This window comes from Lonchura striata, chromosome 1 (assembly GCF_046129695.1).
Source record: "Lonchura striata isolate bLonStr1 chromosome 1, bLonStr1.mat, whole genome shotgun sequence".
Taxonomy (NCBI): Eukaryota; Metazoa; Chordata; class Aves; order Passeriformes; family Estrildidae; genus Lonchura; species Lonchura striata.
The window spans coordinates 97225221-97243061 of NC_134603.1; the positions used below are offsets into that span (position 1 = coordinate 97225221).

At 41.8% G+C, this 17841-nt stretch overlaps 1 protein-coding gene across 1 annotated transcript in view; it reads right to left on the reverse strand.

Annotated features, from left to right (window-relative positions):
• Window positions 1-1579: 1579 nt before the first annotated feature.
• The window catches only part of CDH20 (cadherin 20), a 121638-nt gene continuing 105376 nt past the window's right edge, over window positions 1580-17841 (reverse strand). The window contains exons 8-12 of the mRNA XM_021552338.2: window positions 16618-16754; window positions 13997-14118; window positions 11979-12096; window positions 4583-4834; window positions 1580-3176 (exon numbers count right to left, since the gene is read on the reverse strand). Coding sequence (XP_021408013.2) covers window positions 2677-3176; window positions 4583-4834; window positions 11979-12096; window positions 13997-14118; window positions 16618-16754 — 1129 coding nt within the window. The 3' untranslated portion in view covers window positions 1580-2676. The remainder of the gene's footprint in view (window positions 3177-4582; window positions 4835-11978; window positions 12097-13996; window positions 14119-16617; window positions 16755-17841) is intronic.

Here is a 17841-nt window from a genome sequence, read left to right on the forward strand (position 1 = left end):
GCTTCTGTGGAGTCAAAACAGACCGTGAGGCAGCTCATCCTGGGATAACTCTCAGGAAATACAGGAGGTTGAAGGCACTATGATGCTGGACTGTACTTTTACACCACATCCTCCTACTCTGCCTATGATAGCAGATTTAAACCATCATGGAATCAGGATATCAAGAACAATCTAGAGGCTTTTTTGTTACTGTAGACTGTGACTACTGAGAGAGACAGTAATCATCTGAAAATACCAAATCCTAGCTCTGTGGAGGGACAAGGTCATCTATGTGCATTGCAGGCTTGTATGGTTGCTACAGGTACATGCTTTATCTTTCCCCTGGAAGGCTTTCAGTAATGAGTGTACTGATGCCATGGAAAACTGCCTAGAAAGGTTACAGAGCTTTAGCAGCTGGTGCTTTAATAAGAAAGAGGCAACTGCTTGAATTATATAAAACTAATGTTTATATCAGACAGGGAAGTGTGGAATAGATGTCTTCCTGCCTATTTTCTGTGGTGTCTGTGATCACAGGAGGCAAGGAAGCTCTCAGACTTTCAACAGCAGCTTTGCGTCCTTTAGACTACTTCCTTGATCATGATGGCTGCAGTTCTAGTTTAATGTTTTAAAATCAATATGACATATGAGGGTGAGTGCTATGGTATGAGTAAAATAATCATTATCAAATAATTATCAGTTCTCTTTCTGCAGTGGTGTAAAGCATGTTCAGGTGATAAGCAGAACCCTTGGCTTAATAGGTTTGTGAAGGCCCAGATTTTCATCACATGAGATTAACAAGCAAAAAGTCATTAAAACCTTTTTTCCTTGGTTGGTGCACGGCTCTCCAGGGATACATGACTTTGTAAGAGTCTATGGAAACAAGACTTCTGCCTTAAATTGGTACAACCTAAGATTAGGCAAAGGAGAAACTGCAATGTTTTATGTGCATCTGTAACAGGAATTACGCCCATAGTAAAAGTGTGGTAACTGGGTGGTTATGTGTGCACATCTATTTTCTGTGCACATCTATTTTCTGGGAGGTGTAGAGAGTCCTTAGCTAGAAATAAACCTGCAAGTTCCATTGCAGGCTGTTCTGCTTTCAGAGGCCTGTCTCCACTTTCCATGAAACTTGTGTTAGTGTAATTTCCCTAGCTCTTCTCTTTTACACCTGCAAACAAGAGACAACCCAGTTGCAAAACAGACTGCAGAGTTAGAATAAAGAGATATTTCATCTTAGTCTGTCATGGCTCTGAAGGCATGAGACTCTGTCTGGCTGTGTAACTGGTTTCCAAACCTATCAATGCCCCAGCCTTAATGTTTCAAAAAAATCAGGCAAGACTCTTTTAACTTCAGCATGATTCAATTAGAAAAGCAACTAGTCTGGTGGGCTGTACTTAGGCTGATTCACTGCTAAGGGCAATGTCCAAGTGAACAGTAATAAAAGAAGCAGACAATCTGCTCAATTCTGCAAATTGAAGCCTTGTCTCCTTGACACGATGCTGATATACCATTTTTTCTTGATGCTCAAGGCATGTAAAGCTGCAGATAAACACTAAGTGCTGTGTGCAAAGCAGTCAATAAATTGCCATCAGACTTTCCCTTCTGTTTAACTTTTATTAAAAGAGGTGCTAAGGTACTGTACTGTATGCAGTACATCATATTTATTACCAAAATTAACAAATATACAAAACTTATACATGTAATTTTCTTACATCCATTTATTTGTCTATAATACTGCATTTGTTCAAGTAGGTTATCTACAGTATGTAAACATCCCTTGGATTGACCTCACACAGATTAGGAAAGCCCGTCTAACCCATGTAGTTACCAAATATAGCTTTTTCTTACTTTAAAATTTATTTGGCTTTCATTGGTAGAATCTAATCTTCACATTTGGCACATGGAAGAGACATCTACAGTGCAAAAGAGGCAGATTTTCTGGTTTTGTTTTGAGCAGTTTAGCAGAGTCATAGTTTTAAAGAGTCAAGAATAAATTTACACAAACTTGATAGGAGACGGATTAGTGTTAACGCCAGTGACTCACAGATCAGCCACTAAACTAGAGCAGAAATTCAAAGCCTCTTCCCCAGCCCTCTCAGTCACATGGGAGAAAACCCCCAACCTCAGCCTTGTTTCTAAAGGATTAAAAAAGAGCTCTGTTAGCAACAGAGGGAGGAGTTTAGTTTACAAGGAGCCCTCTGAGATTCCAGTTTCAATTTTCTGCATTGTGGATTTTTTCTCTTGTTAGCAAGCAATTCTTTTCTGTTTTAATGGGGAAAAAAATGACCAGTGGGAAGCAACTCTTCTGTGGTGACGATTTCTCAGTGAGTTGGAGATTACAGTTGGAGTTTACAGATCTTTGAACCCTGATGTATAGAGCTCAGTAAGCTGCCGTGTACAAAGGGGAGAAAAAGGAAGAGAAAGAGAGAGCAATGCCATGGAGCTCTCCAATTTTGCTGTAAGAACCAGGTAAAAACTTCCTTCCTTCTGTTTCTCATAGTTGCAAACATGATTTAATTTAACAGAGTAAAGCTGATCCAGAGAGACTTTCATTCGCACCCTTCTTCCCATTCTCATCCAAGCACTGTATTGCTATTTTTTTTATGAGGCCTCACCCATGTCCATGGAAGCATCTGATGAGAATGGATCGAACTGGACACCGTTTCACATGGAAAGCCCTCTGCCATTCCTCCTCTGTTACCACAGAGCCCCGCTGTTGTCTGTGGCCCCGTACATCTCGGCCAGCTTCTTGAAGCGCGGCCCCCAGTCCGTCAGGTAGTCATAACTCTGGTCTGAGTCTGTTGTCACGGACTGTAAGGAGCTGAGCGACTCCGCCACCGAGCCATTCCCTTCAAACATGTAGGTCTGGAGGGAGTCGAAGGGAGGCGCCCACAGGTCCATGTCAGCTTCATAGAGCTTGGCGAGCACGTAGTTGTGGACGTTGTTGTCCATGACGCACGCCTGAGGCACGTATCGGGAGAGGCTCTCTATTTCAGGGAGCATGTCCTGCCGGTTCTTCACCACCAGCTGGGCCTCCCGCGGGTTCCACATGGCAGCGATGTCGAAGGCCTCCGTGTCCTCCTCCCCACCACCCTCGTCATCATACCTGACGATGTTCTCATGGATGTTCTCCTCCTCGTCAATGATGTACGGCTGCTTCCGCTGGCGCCGCATGGAGAGGATGAGGAGCACCAACACTGTGGGAGCCAAGCAAGACACGGGGCTGTCAGCAAGGACACAGATCTTGCCGAGGCTTCAGACTTTCCTCTGCCCTACTTTCCCCTGGGTGAGCCCAACTAGACCCTTGGATTTAAGGAGCAGCGGTGTTTTGCAAGCTGAGTGGCATAGAAATCTCTCTCACTCCCCTGTCAAGAGCGGTAGCTTGAGGTCCTGCTAATCTGTCCTCTCTCTCCTTGATTCTTAACTCCTGGTGACACTTAGGACATGGATATCCAGTGGTGCTTGCCACTTTTAAGCTAGCCAGCTCAGAGGTCAGTAACAGTTTATTTGCAGCAGCAGAGTACCATAGAGATATTGTTTTCTGTTCTGTGGGTGACTTTTGCAACCTGCTTTGGGGACGCCTCTTGGGCTGGCCACTGCATGTGACAGATGGATGGTCCTAAGGCACCACAGTGATATGTCTGCCTACACAGCAAAATGCAGAGCTAGCCCCTTAGTCTGCCGTAAGGAATTTTTTGTTTATCTGCAAGCCTTCTGCAGTGCTCTAGTGCTGGTGCTCCTTGCCCTTGCTGTGCTTATTAGCATGGGGAGAAGTGGTCGTACTGGCACCAGAGCCCTTTGTTACTGAAAATGTACCATCACTTGGTGACTATTTCCAGAGTTAGAACTCAGCCAAGATTTTGAATACTGAAATTTTGAGCTGAGGTATCTAGGCTCCTTTGAAGAGCCAGAATAGAGGCACTTTTAAAGAATTTTTCCTGTATCTCAGTACACTGTTCCTCAAATTGGGTCCCCTGAAATTTCAGAGAATGTGTATTTTGAACTAGTATTGATGATTTGAGAGAGTGAATAAGGGAACTGAAGTTCTTTTGATGCCAACAGCTAACAGGGGACATATGATGTCTGGGCAAGGAAAGCATTAAATTTAATTGTGGAGACAGAACTCATGCAAGACATTCAGTCCCTTTGTTGCAGCACAGGCCCATTTAAATGTAGAGTTTCAAGAAAGAAGGACAGAGGTGGGGATATCTCTCTCCAAAAGACAAGAAATGGAACTGGGCTTACCACTACTGTTTCTGGTAGAGCAGGATGAGAAACGAACATGCCCCAAGCCACAGCTCTCAATACTTCTCACTGCCATACCCTTGCAGGAAAGCACAGCCATATCAGACACCCTAGCACTTTGGGCATCTGGCAGAAATATTTGCAGGCCATAGTTTTCCCCCATTCCTACAGTCCAGATCCTGAAGCTATATGCACCTGACTACACCATGGGGACCTTGATTTGGCCTTTTAGGTATGTGTACATCTACATATACATGTACACACAATGTGTGTTTGGCTCCTACACCTTTGGTGGATCAGCAGCCCCCTGGCCAGAACCTGAAAATCTGTCCCTCCCAAGAAGAAGTGAAGGCTTTACCTAGCAGGACAAAGATGCAGGCAAGGATGGCAATGAGTGCCCCTCGGCTCAGGCTGACAGGGAGGACGTAGGCCTCGGCATTGCAGGACATCACCATGCCCTCCTCATCGCAGCTGCACACGTGCACGGTCAGCGTGCCTGTGCTGCTCAGCACCGGGCGCCCGTTGTCGCTGATCAGGATGGGCAGGTAAAAGGTGCTCTGCTCGTTTTGTCTGAAGCCAGAGCGCCTTGTCAAAACCCACGCTGTATTGTCTAGAGGCATGAAATTGACAGAGAGGACAGTTTATGCAGAGCAAATACATTCAACAGAGAATTTGAAAAGAATCAGCCCTAGACCCACATCCATTTTTTCTTCTCCTTTTTTTTTTTTTAATCAATTCATCACTAATCATTTTGCCTCTGCTTCCCCTGTTTCAGTATCTTCTCAGGCCATAGATCCAAACCTGAAAGGCATACACACCTTAGAAGTTGCCTTTACCCCTTCTGATATAAGTGCCCAGAGCAAATTCATAATGCTCAGATTTAGCTAAGAGAGCTTTCAGAGGGCAAGACAGAAATAAACAGTTGAAGGGAACTTGTCCCTGTTTGCTTATGCTCAGCAGCTTTTTGAAGTCGCAGACACTGCCACCTTTCAGAGATGCTGGCATATAACCTTTGTGGACATGTTATGGTACTCTGTGGTTTTTGATACATGGCATGGTCATCTGCTTGAGGCAACAAGGGGACAAAGGAAAAAACCCAGCTTGCTATCCCAAAGCAGCAACGAGTTGAAAATTCGCAACTAAACATTTTTTTCTGTGAAGTACAATTTCTTTAGTACTTCTGCCATAGAAAAAAGCCAAAATGCTTTGTGTCATTGTCAGAATTATTCTGCTTTGATTTGACCATTCTGCTTCATTTAGTGTGACTGCCTATTTTTAAAAGAACTTAAATCAGAAGGAATCAAAATGATGCTGCTGACAAAAATAGTAAAAGAGTGACCTAACAGCCAGTTGCTGTTGGCAATTTCAAGGGAAATTCCTACCTTTGGGGCCTTTTCCTTCACATTCAACATGCTTTTTAAAATGTCAACATTTACCAGTGGCATTTGAATCCATATCTATCTCCTCCCTCAAGTTCCTCAGAATGTGCACCAAGTTTCTTAGTTAAAAAAAAAAAAAGTGGAAAGAAAGTAGGAAGTGGATTTAGGAAGTTGTTCTCAATTCTCATCTCAGGATGCCAAAGCAAAACTCATTGGAGATAAGTGTTGATTTTTCAGTGCTGACCTTGAGCCTTGTAGCCTCAGAGACTTTTGGAAAGTCTCTGAACGTCTTCAATGTGATCTGGCTCACCAAAGAGACTAAAGGAACTTGCATGAAAATTGTCCTTTCTTACAAACATGTCTGCAAGGCTTGGGCCAGGAAAGATTACTAGAGAACACAGGTACTTTTTCTCTTTGGCAGACCATCAAGCTCTGATTCTGATGGTATTTTTTGGGAGATGATCTTCATGCAGTTTCTTTTCCCACTTAGTTTTATTTCCTGTTCCCTTAGTTCAAAAGAGGTCACACAGTCTGGCCATCTGCATCTCCAGGTTGTTACCAATGTACATTTCCTCTGCTTGAAAATTCAGGATGCTGATCAGCTGTTCCCAGGTGGATTGGCACAATGGAACTGCTGCTTGGAAATGGCAAGAAACCTTCTGATCACAAATAGACTCTGAAGAAGCCTAAAATATTAACATAGAAGTGTTCATTTTCCTTATTATTCCTTTGTCCATTCACTGCTAAGACTTAAATCTTGGGTGATTTTTTTTTTCAGTGTAGAGACTCAGGTTACATGTAGATAAATTCAGCTATATGATCTACTGTAGTCTGGACACCAAAACATTATTTGATGGCTTTTTGAAGGGAAATCAGGAGCTTAATATGCAGCCGACTATGGAATATAGGCAAACTCAAGCTAGACTAACCAGACTTGTCTCCTAGACTTAAACTATGGTCCAAGTTACAAACTCTGTGCTTCAAATCTTATGGCATCAGAGAGTACAGGCACACCTAAGTATTGAAATGTCAGGTTCCACAGTTTGTGTGATCAATTTAAATTTGTAACATGTTTTTAGAAAGAATCTCAGGGTCTTTTTTCTTGCATGTCAATGACATTTCAAGCTTTTACTCCAAAAACATAAAATTCTGAAGTGTGCTGCATGTCTGCATGCAAATATATAGTGAAATTGTAGTGTCTTGTTAAATCATGTGGTCCCAAGAGCTTTAAGGAAAAACCACCAGGTGCAAGATGAAATCCCAAAGTTGCTTAAAACTGATTAGGTGTCAGTGTTTCCTGATTTAATCTTTGATATGCAATGCAACTCTGAGTATGTGCAGTGAGTATGGACAGACATAGGTAGGTCTCTTACTAGAAACAAACTAGGACAAGGGGAAACAGCCTCAAGTTGTGCCAGGGGAGGCTTGTATATTAGGAAAAAAATATTCACTAAATGTATGGCCAGGCACTGGAAAAGGCTGTCCAGGGAAGTGTTTGAGTCACCATCCCTGAGACATTAAAAAGATGTGTAGATGGGGCATTTAGGGCCATGGTTAGTGGGGGACTTGGCAGCATTAGATTAACAGTTGGACTCAATGATTTTGGAAGCCTTTCCAACTTAAATGATTCCATGATTCAGGAATGTGTCCCAAAACTCATCAGAGAGAAGTACTCTGTTTCTTCCATGGCAAAGGGAGTGCTGTGGACAGGAGCCCTTGCCTGCTCAAACCTTTCCCTTCTCTCTCCTGGGGTACATACAAGTGCTTTCTCTCCCTTGGGCTGTTTATGTGCCCTCTGTATATGCTCCACAGCTATTAATATCATATCTTTTCATCACTGGGCCAGTTTTGGCATGAGGGGAAGCAGCCCAAAGGCATAAAGTGGCAGTGCCTGTGTTTATGCTGTATCAATGAAAATACTTGAGTCACTCTAACTGTAGTGATTAGATTGTATTTCTCTTTCCTGGGTACAAGATTTGCTTTCTTTAAACTGACTTACAATAGAAGTCACAACTTCTATTCAAGTGACAGCAAACCTTCATTTCATGTAAAATTTATCTTTTTGAGGGGAAAAAAGATTAATTATTCTGAGCTGGTCATACTTCACCTGTAAAAGAAGTCACAGACAGTGAACCTGACAGAAGCTGTGCAAAATCAGCTAGTGAGAGATCTCAAGGATTTGAAACCATTCTTTTTTCAAGCCAAAACCAAGTTTCTGTAATCTAATATTGAAAGATATATATGTATATATACCTTCTGCTGTGATGCCCTGACCATATCATCCAGGTCTTAAATATTCTTGGTAATTAAATTCTCTTTGTAACTCCCAGCATTACATTTTGAACCTTTTGTTTAATTTTGCTTTGTACTAGGCAGGCATCCAGATCATCCCTAAAGAATTGTTATACCTGTTACTCTGCAACTGAAATACATTGGTGCCAAAGCTTGTTGTGTCTCATCAAAAGCCAATGTGATCTGACGTACTAGTGCAGTGCAAAGGACGTACTGGAATGCGATGCGGCATGGCAGAAACTGGAATACACAATTCTATTCCAAATTTGATATCTGCTAAGCCCCAGCTATCAAGAGAAGAGGGCTTGTGAGGACATGAAAACCCCATTATATTAAAAAAAACAAAGCAGGCCTAATAAGAATGCACAATATTTTTCCTCTCAGCATCCAGCACGGCACCTTTGGCTCATAGAGGACTGGATGGCAGCACTTAGCTCCAGCACTGAGCAGAGATGCTGAAGATTGCAGCACGGCTGGTTCCACATTTGTGTGAAAACTGAACTTCCCACAGGATTGCAGGCTGGTGTCTTCATGTGGTTGTGAGAACAAGCCATGGAGCACCATCTTCCTGCAGTTTTCTGGAAATTATGTACCTCTCTGGAGAGGTCAGGGGAATTAACCACTGTGTAGGTCCCAACCTTGAGATCAGAGCTAACCACTGCTCTTCTCAAAAGAAAGGCTTGGTTTCTTTCTACATGCACCTGCAGAAGAACTGGGGATGATTAGCCTGGCAATTGTTAAACTTTAAAAACTGATTGTAGTAATTATGAAGAGCTAGGAATAATATAAAGAAATACTCCACCAGGAGTGGGAGAAAGAACACAAGCAAGCAGGCAATCTAGACATGACTGGGTTGGGGAAAGAGTCACACCTTTCCTTGAGCTCACTGCTTACATGTGTGAAGTAGACCACAGTTTTAGGGAAGGCAGAAATAGCTAAATTTTCCCTAGGACAAATTTAATTGTAATGTAAAGGACTGCCAGGACACCAGGCCTGGTGGGTGTATGACTGGTCCTAATCCTGCATTTATTAAAAAAGGCTTCTCTCTTCAACAGTTCTGGTTCCCAAAGATGGAGGGCAGTCATTAAAGCTCAACAGAAGAGCAGCTCAGAGCATAATCTGGAAATGCAGTAAACTTATTTTGTTTTTCATTCTTACATCAAGCATCTCTTTCTAATTTATTCCCAGCATAGTCTCACCTGGAAGAAGGTGGAAGGAGGATGGCTTGCCAATGCCCTACAGTAGACACCAAAGAGATGGGAGACTCCAGCTCAATTCCCTGCTCTTAACATTTATTCTATAAGGCCTTGAGAAGCCATTGGTGCCCAGATTGTTGCGGCTACTTAACATGTCTATTTCTCACTGATTTTACTGAACTCAAAGAGAACCCAGTGTGTAAGTAGCTTAATTTCTCCTTGCCCCAGATCCCCATCTATAAAGGAGAACAATAGGATCTCTCTGTCTGCTGATGATATGTGAAGAATGAATAGACTGAAGAAGTTCTCAGAGACTAAAATTACAAGGGCCAAAAAAAAATGTAAAACAGCTCATCAGAATGCAAACTGTGATCTATCTGTTGCTTAGTATAAATCAAGGTTTTAATTGTTGCCAAGAAGGCTACACGTCTTGCAGTTTCTCTTACTGCTATATTGGACAACCAAGTAATCAGCACAATTGCTAATCTTAACAGTTCCTTCCCACAGCCTGGGAAGCATTCCTGTCTTGTGTTTATGGGCACAAGCTGTGACTAGCAAAGTGTGTTCTGTTTCTTGTCTAGCCACCCTGTGACAAACATTATAGCTACCCCCTCTGTGCCCAAGTTACATGATTTATATAGTTCTTAGGGGCCCCAAGATGAAAATATAAGCATAAATTACTTTTACTGAGATGACTACTGCTCTCCAAATTGCTGAGGCAGTAAATAAACCCTTAATCTTAGAATCATATAATATGCTGTGTTGTAGGGGACTCATCAGGATAATTGAGTCCAACGTCCAACTCCTGGCCCTGCACAGGATACCCCAAGAGTTACACTGTGTGCCTGAGAGCTTTGCCCAGGTGCTTCTTGAACTGAGACAGGTTTGGTGCTCCCTGGGGAGCCTTTCCAGTGCTCATACAGCCTCTGGGTGAAAAACCTCTTCCTCATATCCAACCTAAACCTCCCCTGGCTCAGTTTCATGCTGTTTTGTTGACCCTGTACTGGTCACCAGAGAGAAGAAATCAGTACCTGCCTCTCTGCTTCCCCTCACAAGGAAATTATGGACTGCAATGAGGTCTCCCCTCAGTCTCCTCCAGGCTGAACAGACCAAGTGACCCCAGCTGCACCGCATACAACTTCCCCTAAAACCCTTCACCATCCTCATGGCCCTCCTTTGGGTGCTCTCTAATAGCTTAATATTCTTCTTATCCTACGGTTTATTATGTGAATCATACAAACAGTCAGTGGTTTGATACTTAATATTTTAATTTCAAATTAGTAACTAATAGTACCCTAAGCTTCTTGTGATACACATATATATATATATGTATATGTGTGTGTGTATATATATATATATATATATATATATACACACATATATATGTATATATGTATATGGAAAACTGGTACTTTATAGAGAGTAGGAGGCACAGCCATTCAGTCACTGCTGTCACTATAAATTATTGCAAGTATGGCCTGAGACAGCAAAAGTGCATCTGATGCTGGGAGTTTTGCAAGTTACTTTTTTTAGAACAATGCCTCGAGGATGAAATGAGCTTGCTTTGCCAAATGCTTTAGCAATAGTTGTGTTATATTTGTTCATTTATTTTGGCAATGTATACTCACAAATAAAAAAGGAGAGAAAGAAGGGGGTAAAAATGCAAGAAATTGTGTGGGGAGCCTTCAAGGACATTATATAGAAAAATGCTTTTGGGATGAAAGAGCATTATCATGCTGTGGAGGAGAGCTCCAGACACTGCAAGTGACATATTTTAAGACATGTTTGGTTAGTGAATGCATGGGATTCTTTATAAGCCTTTCTGTTGCTTTTTCATATGTCTGGAGAGGCCCAGATAGGGGCTTATGGAAGTAAGTGTGACAAGCAGGCATGTGTGGGATCAAGGCTGGGCTTGGAGGCTGGCCATAGATGCTGCAGGTGGCCAGACTTTCTCCCCATTTATTCTGGAACTGCTTGCTGATTCGTGGTACTCTACACACTAAACTCGTACGGAAACCCAGCCCCTCAATACTGGTACTTTCCGAGCTCTACACCAGGTCACTCAAGGTCATCCCACTTTCCTAATGAAGGCTGGTGTGGACCTGATTTTAGACCTTGTCTGCCCATGGAGATCATCTATCAAAAGCAGTCATGCAGAGGCCTTCCATGGCAGGTCTTTCCTGCAGGCTTCAAAACCACCAAAGCTTTCCCAAAAGAATCAAATTTCACTGGTTAGAATGTTCAAATGCCAGTGATTTGCCATGAGTCTTCCCACTGGTGTTTCAGTTTCTTCTTAGGTCATCTTATACAGACCTTTAGCTGTACACCAAGTTACCCCCCTAAGGCTCTGCAAGTCCTCCCTACTTCCCTCTTTCTCTAGGGAAATGAGGATGTGCAGGGAGAAAGAAAAAAGTGCTTGAGGGAAAAGGCTGGAACAGTACAAAAACCTTCATTTTTTTCTGTGCCTGAGAGAAAACATGAAGAGTACAAAAAAAAAGAGCAATGTAATTCCCTTCAGATTTGTCTTCTAGTTCCAGTTACTATCCTACCTTTAAGCATCTCCTTTTGAACAAATGCAATTTCCACTCCGATAATCCAAGATGCCTGCAGCCTGACCAAAAGACCTGAATTTGCACAAAACACTGGCACATTTCCTTGAAAAGGAAAAAGGGGCCTATTGCTAGAGAATATTTATAGAGAAGAAAATATCATATAACCTTCAAGTGTATTAAGTAATATGTCATTTTATTATTGCCTTTAAGGAGCAGGTGTCACTTGGTATTATTTGAAATGGCAGTCTTATCACCCACTGTAAGTCACAGCTTCTCAAGTCCAACTCAGGCATTAGAAATTAGAGTAGCTAACTGTCTGTGTCCACTCTGATTACCTTGATTGTCCCTTAGAGTAAAGTTGGGGTTGTTGGCTGCCTCTGGAGCCAGGCTGTAGTAGAAGTGCTGACCCTCCTGTGGGTCGTCCTTGTCAATGGCACTCACTGTCTGAATCAGCTACAAAACACAAGAGAAAAGTAGAAATGGGTGAGAAGCAAAATATTTATAATATAAACAAACAAACAAACAGATAACATTTATTTTATATCTGTAAGTATAAGGAACTGGAACATTTAAATAAAATTGCCTTCCAGAGGTATAATCTTCTCTCAGGAATAGACTCAAAAGCTTGCAGGAGTCATCTGTTTTTGCTGTGGTCATGCACATCACTTTTAAACAAAGGAGAAAATATTCAGTTTACCTCAAACAACAGATGCTTTCCTGTCATGCATCCCTATCTTCTGTTGCACATTTCTTTTTGTCTTTTGGGGGCCCAAGTTTTTCACAAGATTCACTGTGCATTAGAGAGCTTGTAAGAAAGCTCATACTTAATTTCAGCTTCATTATACAGGTAGAAAAGGACTTCAGGTGATTATTTTGCCACTCCTTTAGTTTTAAATCAATAAAATTCTTCCCAAGATGTCAGTGGAAATGAGAGAAAAGCCAACCATGCAGAATGCATATGCAATAAATAACACCAAACTAAAGAAACTAAGACAATGCTAAATGCAGAAAAAGATTTGTTACATCACTTATAGAGGCTTTGAAAAGTAGGTCTAACAACTTGAAGCACAATAAGCACTGTCTGAATAAATATTTTGGCATTTTTTTGGACAAGGAATAGATCTTCACCTGGATTTTTTTTTAACTTGAAAGTTATTTTGGGATTCAAAGGCAAATGTCAGACCCATAAAGGCTCTTTCACCACCTTAAAACTGATTTCAGAGCATTTTAAAATGTGACAATAGAATTCACCGTTCTCTGCTGAAGGAAGTAGAGCAGATTAGCATTCATAATAATATTGAACTTATTAAACAGATTATTACCTAGGGCAGTCACCCTTCAAAACCAGGAAAAATGGTCTAGCTGATGATTTCTATTGCTTATATTATTAAGAAGCTCTGTAAACTGGTGAGATGAAAATATCCTACATATGATGGACAGTTGCCCCAGCAGTGAGCAGCTATTTCACACATCTGTGAGAAGCTTCAGCAAACATGCAGTGATATTACTTGCATAATTTTTCCCTCACAGATCATGAGAGGTATGTCTGTGTGTTTAAACGCCATTTAAGCTAGTCAGCTTTGCATGAGGAGGCACCCGTCCTCACTGTGGACCCTGGTGGTGGATCAAGAAGTGGCTCCCCATAAATGACCATCAGCAAAGCTTGCAGCAGGTCCAGTGAGGGAGAGCTCACATCTGTCTTGGGCACTGGCAACCTTGTTCAAGGGCTTTGATGAGGGTTTGGAAGGGAGAGGAGCAGAGTCTTCACTGCTTGCTTGAAGGTGCTCCTTTAGAGTGTGTGCAATGGGAAATCTTGTGTTGCTTTTGACTCTGTCGTCTTCAGTTCACAGCAGAACATAGTCTGCTTAGCACTCCTTTGAACCTGATGTAGTAAGTTATGTCCAGCTCCCATAAGTCCAGGTGTGCTTAAAGCTCTTAAAACATTTAGTAGTAAGGGTTGTCTGTCACACATGGCCTGAGCTGATTCTGTGGTACTTCTCATAACACTTCTCCTCTCTTTGATTCTGCTACAGGACACACTGGCTGTTTGCCTGCTGGCACATGCCTAAGGGAAGGCTTTATTTCAGCTATGAAATGTATTGTGCAGTGAGCCTAGAATCTACTTTGGGAGAATAAAAGAAATGTGGGGAAAACAAAAGAGGTACAATATGTGATGCTCCTTCCAGTGGGATATGCTTGCCTTTGGAATGAAGCACAGACAGTTGCTGATAAGAGTTCAGATGAAATGTGTGAGAAGCTGAGCCCTCTTCCCAGCACTCACCCTTCCTGGCATGCTGACTCCACGTAGGACAGCATACCCTTCCCAACCCCTGGTGGTACAAGCATTTCTCACCTGGCCTGCTTTGGCATTTTCACAAACAAAAGCTTCATAAAATCTTGCAAACTCCGGTGCGTTATCATTCACATCCAGGACTTTCACTGTCACAGAGACGCTGCCCACCTGTGAGGGGTTATCTGGAAGAAGAAGGTTTAATGTAAGGAAAGGCAGTATGTGGGGAGGGAAAGAGGCTGGTCTTCACTCTGCTCAAGAGGTAAATCAGGTTTTCCACTACTAGCTTGTGTTAGATCACATTTTCCCATTGGATATGGTGGTGACTTGGGTACTGTGTGACTCAGAATGAAGCTGCAAATGCTGCTCTCTGTCTAGCCTGGCTTCCCATCTAATCACGTATTTTACAAACAAAACAATTCTGTAAAAGACTTCAACCTGGTTTAGACCAATGAACTATTTCTACAGCAAAAGTTTTAGACAATTCCCCTTATGTTTTTTTATTGCCCTTCAGCTAGGCAATACTGTTTGTTGAGCCTCCCTGCTGGTGGCATGAATTAGGAAGGTACTGTTTTAAGGACAGGCTTGTTATTTAGAACTTGTTAAAAATGTCAGTTTCTATCTCCAGTTCAGAGAATCTTTTGCTCAGAATTTATGTTCCTTGAACTCAAAAATAGTGTCAAGTCTTTGATACTTTGTGCAAAGGGGTTTAAAATGTAATAACACATGAAATTGTACAGAAAAGCTTTCAGTGAAGCTTAAAATTGCAATGAAAATTTTACATTCTGCATGACATCATCTGTGATGTTTCTGTCCCACTGGTGCATTAACTTTCTTTGTCAGTAAATCTGTACATCTTTTCACATATCTTCACAAATTCCAAACTAAGTAGCTACAGAATAATTTGTTTTTCTTACTATGCTTGTCTGCCCCAAATCATCTTTCTCCCCCCTTACTTAATGATAAAATGAAACTGTATTCAGAAAGAAAAAAAATATTAAGGGATCAGAAGAGGTGCAAAAATAAAGAAAATTTCTTTAATATTAGTATTCTCATCTTCTTTTTAGAGTAGCACTTTGTACATTTATCTCCAAATATATCTCCCTTTATAGCAAGAAGTGATATATTCATATAAACAATAGAGAGTTTACACAAACTCTGAAAGTTTCTTAAATGTTCAGCGTACTGTAGTCCACACTGTGTGTCACATTGTGTCATTGAGGTAATACTCAAACTATAGTTTCTCCCTAATTTGTAATGTAATCCTTCAGTTTCCCACATAAGCATAAATATATCTTGCTAACACACCTGTTGTTGTGGCAGATGAATATCTGCATTCACACTCTTAGAAATAATTGATCTGACCTTTAGCACTAGGGGCCTTATTCAGGAGTGCACGGTTATGCTATTTTTGAAACTATTCACTGCATTAAAATATTGTGCTGCCCATGTACAGAGCAAAAATGACAGAGGATTGATGGAAAGGAACCAAAGGAAGACATACCTTCCTATTTCTCTGACTCTCAAGTGCTGCTACAGGGTCAGCTTTTACAGACTCATGGAATTGCAATGGCCATTGGTGGCTGAAAACAAAAGTAGTGTCCAAATAGATGGGTGTGAAATCCCATTGTCTCAACCCCTCTCACGACTTAAAAGGGCACAGAAAGGCATTCTGTGCTGGAACAGCCTGTAAATATGTGGCAGAGTCACTCCAACACTTGTGAAACATTCCCTCTGCTTTCAAGCTGGCTGATTGCAATTTGGGCAAGCTCGGTGAAACTTTGTTCCTCTCAAGGTGCCCCATATCTCTGGCACAGCCTAGATGTGCAGGAAGCTTTCTGGCACACAAGGAATGACTCAGCTACTGGCACCAAGATGCAGAAAAGCTGCTGCCCTAACAGAGGACTGAGATCCCAAGCAAAAGCTATGTGAACCAAAGGAATTTCAGGAGAAGACTAGGTGCACCTTTTATATATCTGAAGCTCCTTTATGAAGCTCACATCTGTGAGCATTTCAAACTCAGCTAAATTTTTCATACTGACATAATGAAATGAACATCTCCTTTTTATCACAACCTTGAAAAATACCCAGCACAGATGAATCCTGAGCTGAGTTTAGTTCATTGTAAAACCCAAAAGCATAATGAGTTCAGCATACTTGAAGATCCCAAAGCACTCTGGTGAAAATTATTTATGAAGCAAGCAGATGGCCATGTCATTTACTTGCTGCTGAACCAGAGCAGATTTCAACTAGTGACCTAGCAGTGTAGGATCACTTCTGCTTACCCATCCCTGCCCCACTCAATCCTCCCAGGCAGGACTGGGAGCTCTAGCAGCTTTGCAGCCTTTGCAGCATTTTCTTTAGCTGCCTAGCCTTTCTGAAGTGAGAGGACTCTGCCAGAAACACACCAGGAAGAATTTTAAATAAATCCCTGGAGTGATAATGAATTGAAAAAGAAGGACCCTGCATTTAATTGCCATCCTCTATGCCTCCCACCACCCTGTGAAAATGAGCATAAAAAAATAAATAAGATGCAGTATTCGCTGGTTGATGTCAGAGGAGCAGTTCACTTAATGCGCCTTCCCACTCAGTGCATAACAATATGTGAACTTTGCATTCAGGTCTCTCAGCCTGCTTTGTCTACTGTATCTCTTTAATCTATGTACAGTCTGCATTCTCCTTACTCAGCTCCATGGCCAACACAGTGATGTTGTGCCAAGAAATGTCCTCCCGGTCAAGAGGTCTTGCAGTCATCAGTGCTCCCGATGTTATGTCGACATAAAAGAACCGTCCTGGATCACTGCTCCTGTCAATCGAATATCTGCAAGAGTACATACAAAAAATATTATGTAACCTGTGGGAACTTCCCCAAGGGTCCCTGATGGGGAGACCCCTAAAAAGTTCTGTGCCAGTATTGAGAGATGGACAGGACTTTTGGTTTTTTCAGTCTTCAGGTTGTTTATTTTTCTCTTATCAAAAGTTCAGCATGCCATCTACATCTCAGCGTACAAAGAGAAGGCACCAAAAGGTCACATGACACACAGATTCAAGGTCTTTTAAAGCCATTTTGTCCAATTAACTCCTCAACTGTACTTTATTTCTACCTTTCTACCAATAACTAATTATTTATCTGTCCATGCAACATCTGCATTGCGGTTCTTTCTAACCAATCCCTCTGTGCCACCAACACTGCAGAAAATGGAGTAGATGAAGAACAAGAAGGAGATCATACAACACCCAAAATCCTTCATCTTGTCTTCTATCTACCTCCATACTAAAACCCCAAGACTCTAAGCTTTTCACCCTGTGATAAGCTATACTACTATCGCAGTAGTATAATTTCACACACTTGTAAATTCCAATCAATCCCAAAGTCTTGGAAGCTTTCTCCATGGACGAAGGTTAAAAGCAGTGTTCCCCTAGGGGTCAGGACCTCTCAGGACAGGCAGAGAAATATTCTCTGTGCCCTGGGTTCCAAAAGCAACCCTTGTGTAAACTGTGTTACAGCCACCAAAGTATCCCAGCAACGGGGATAATGTTGTACAGAGCAGATCCACATTCTTCCACAACCTAGTTATGTGCTCCTTTGACTTGCATAGGTCCAGAGTGAGATGTTCATGTGGCTAATGGCTTTTAACAGTTAGTACTACTTGAATGGAGCTGGAAGACAGGAATATTTAGAGGAAGAAGCCTCAAAGTAAGGCACGGGATCAGTGCAGGAACATCTGCTTTGCAGAGAAAATCTGCCAGTGAGGAGTATAATTTCTTTTTCTAAGAGAAATAATTATGCCCTGTCCCTAGTCAAATTCAGACAGGATGAAAATAGCTTCAGATCAGCTCATTCTCTGAGCACCTAGGTTGATGAGGAGGAACCATTCCCTTTTCTTCTGTGTTCTCTCCTTCTTGAG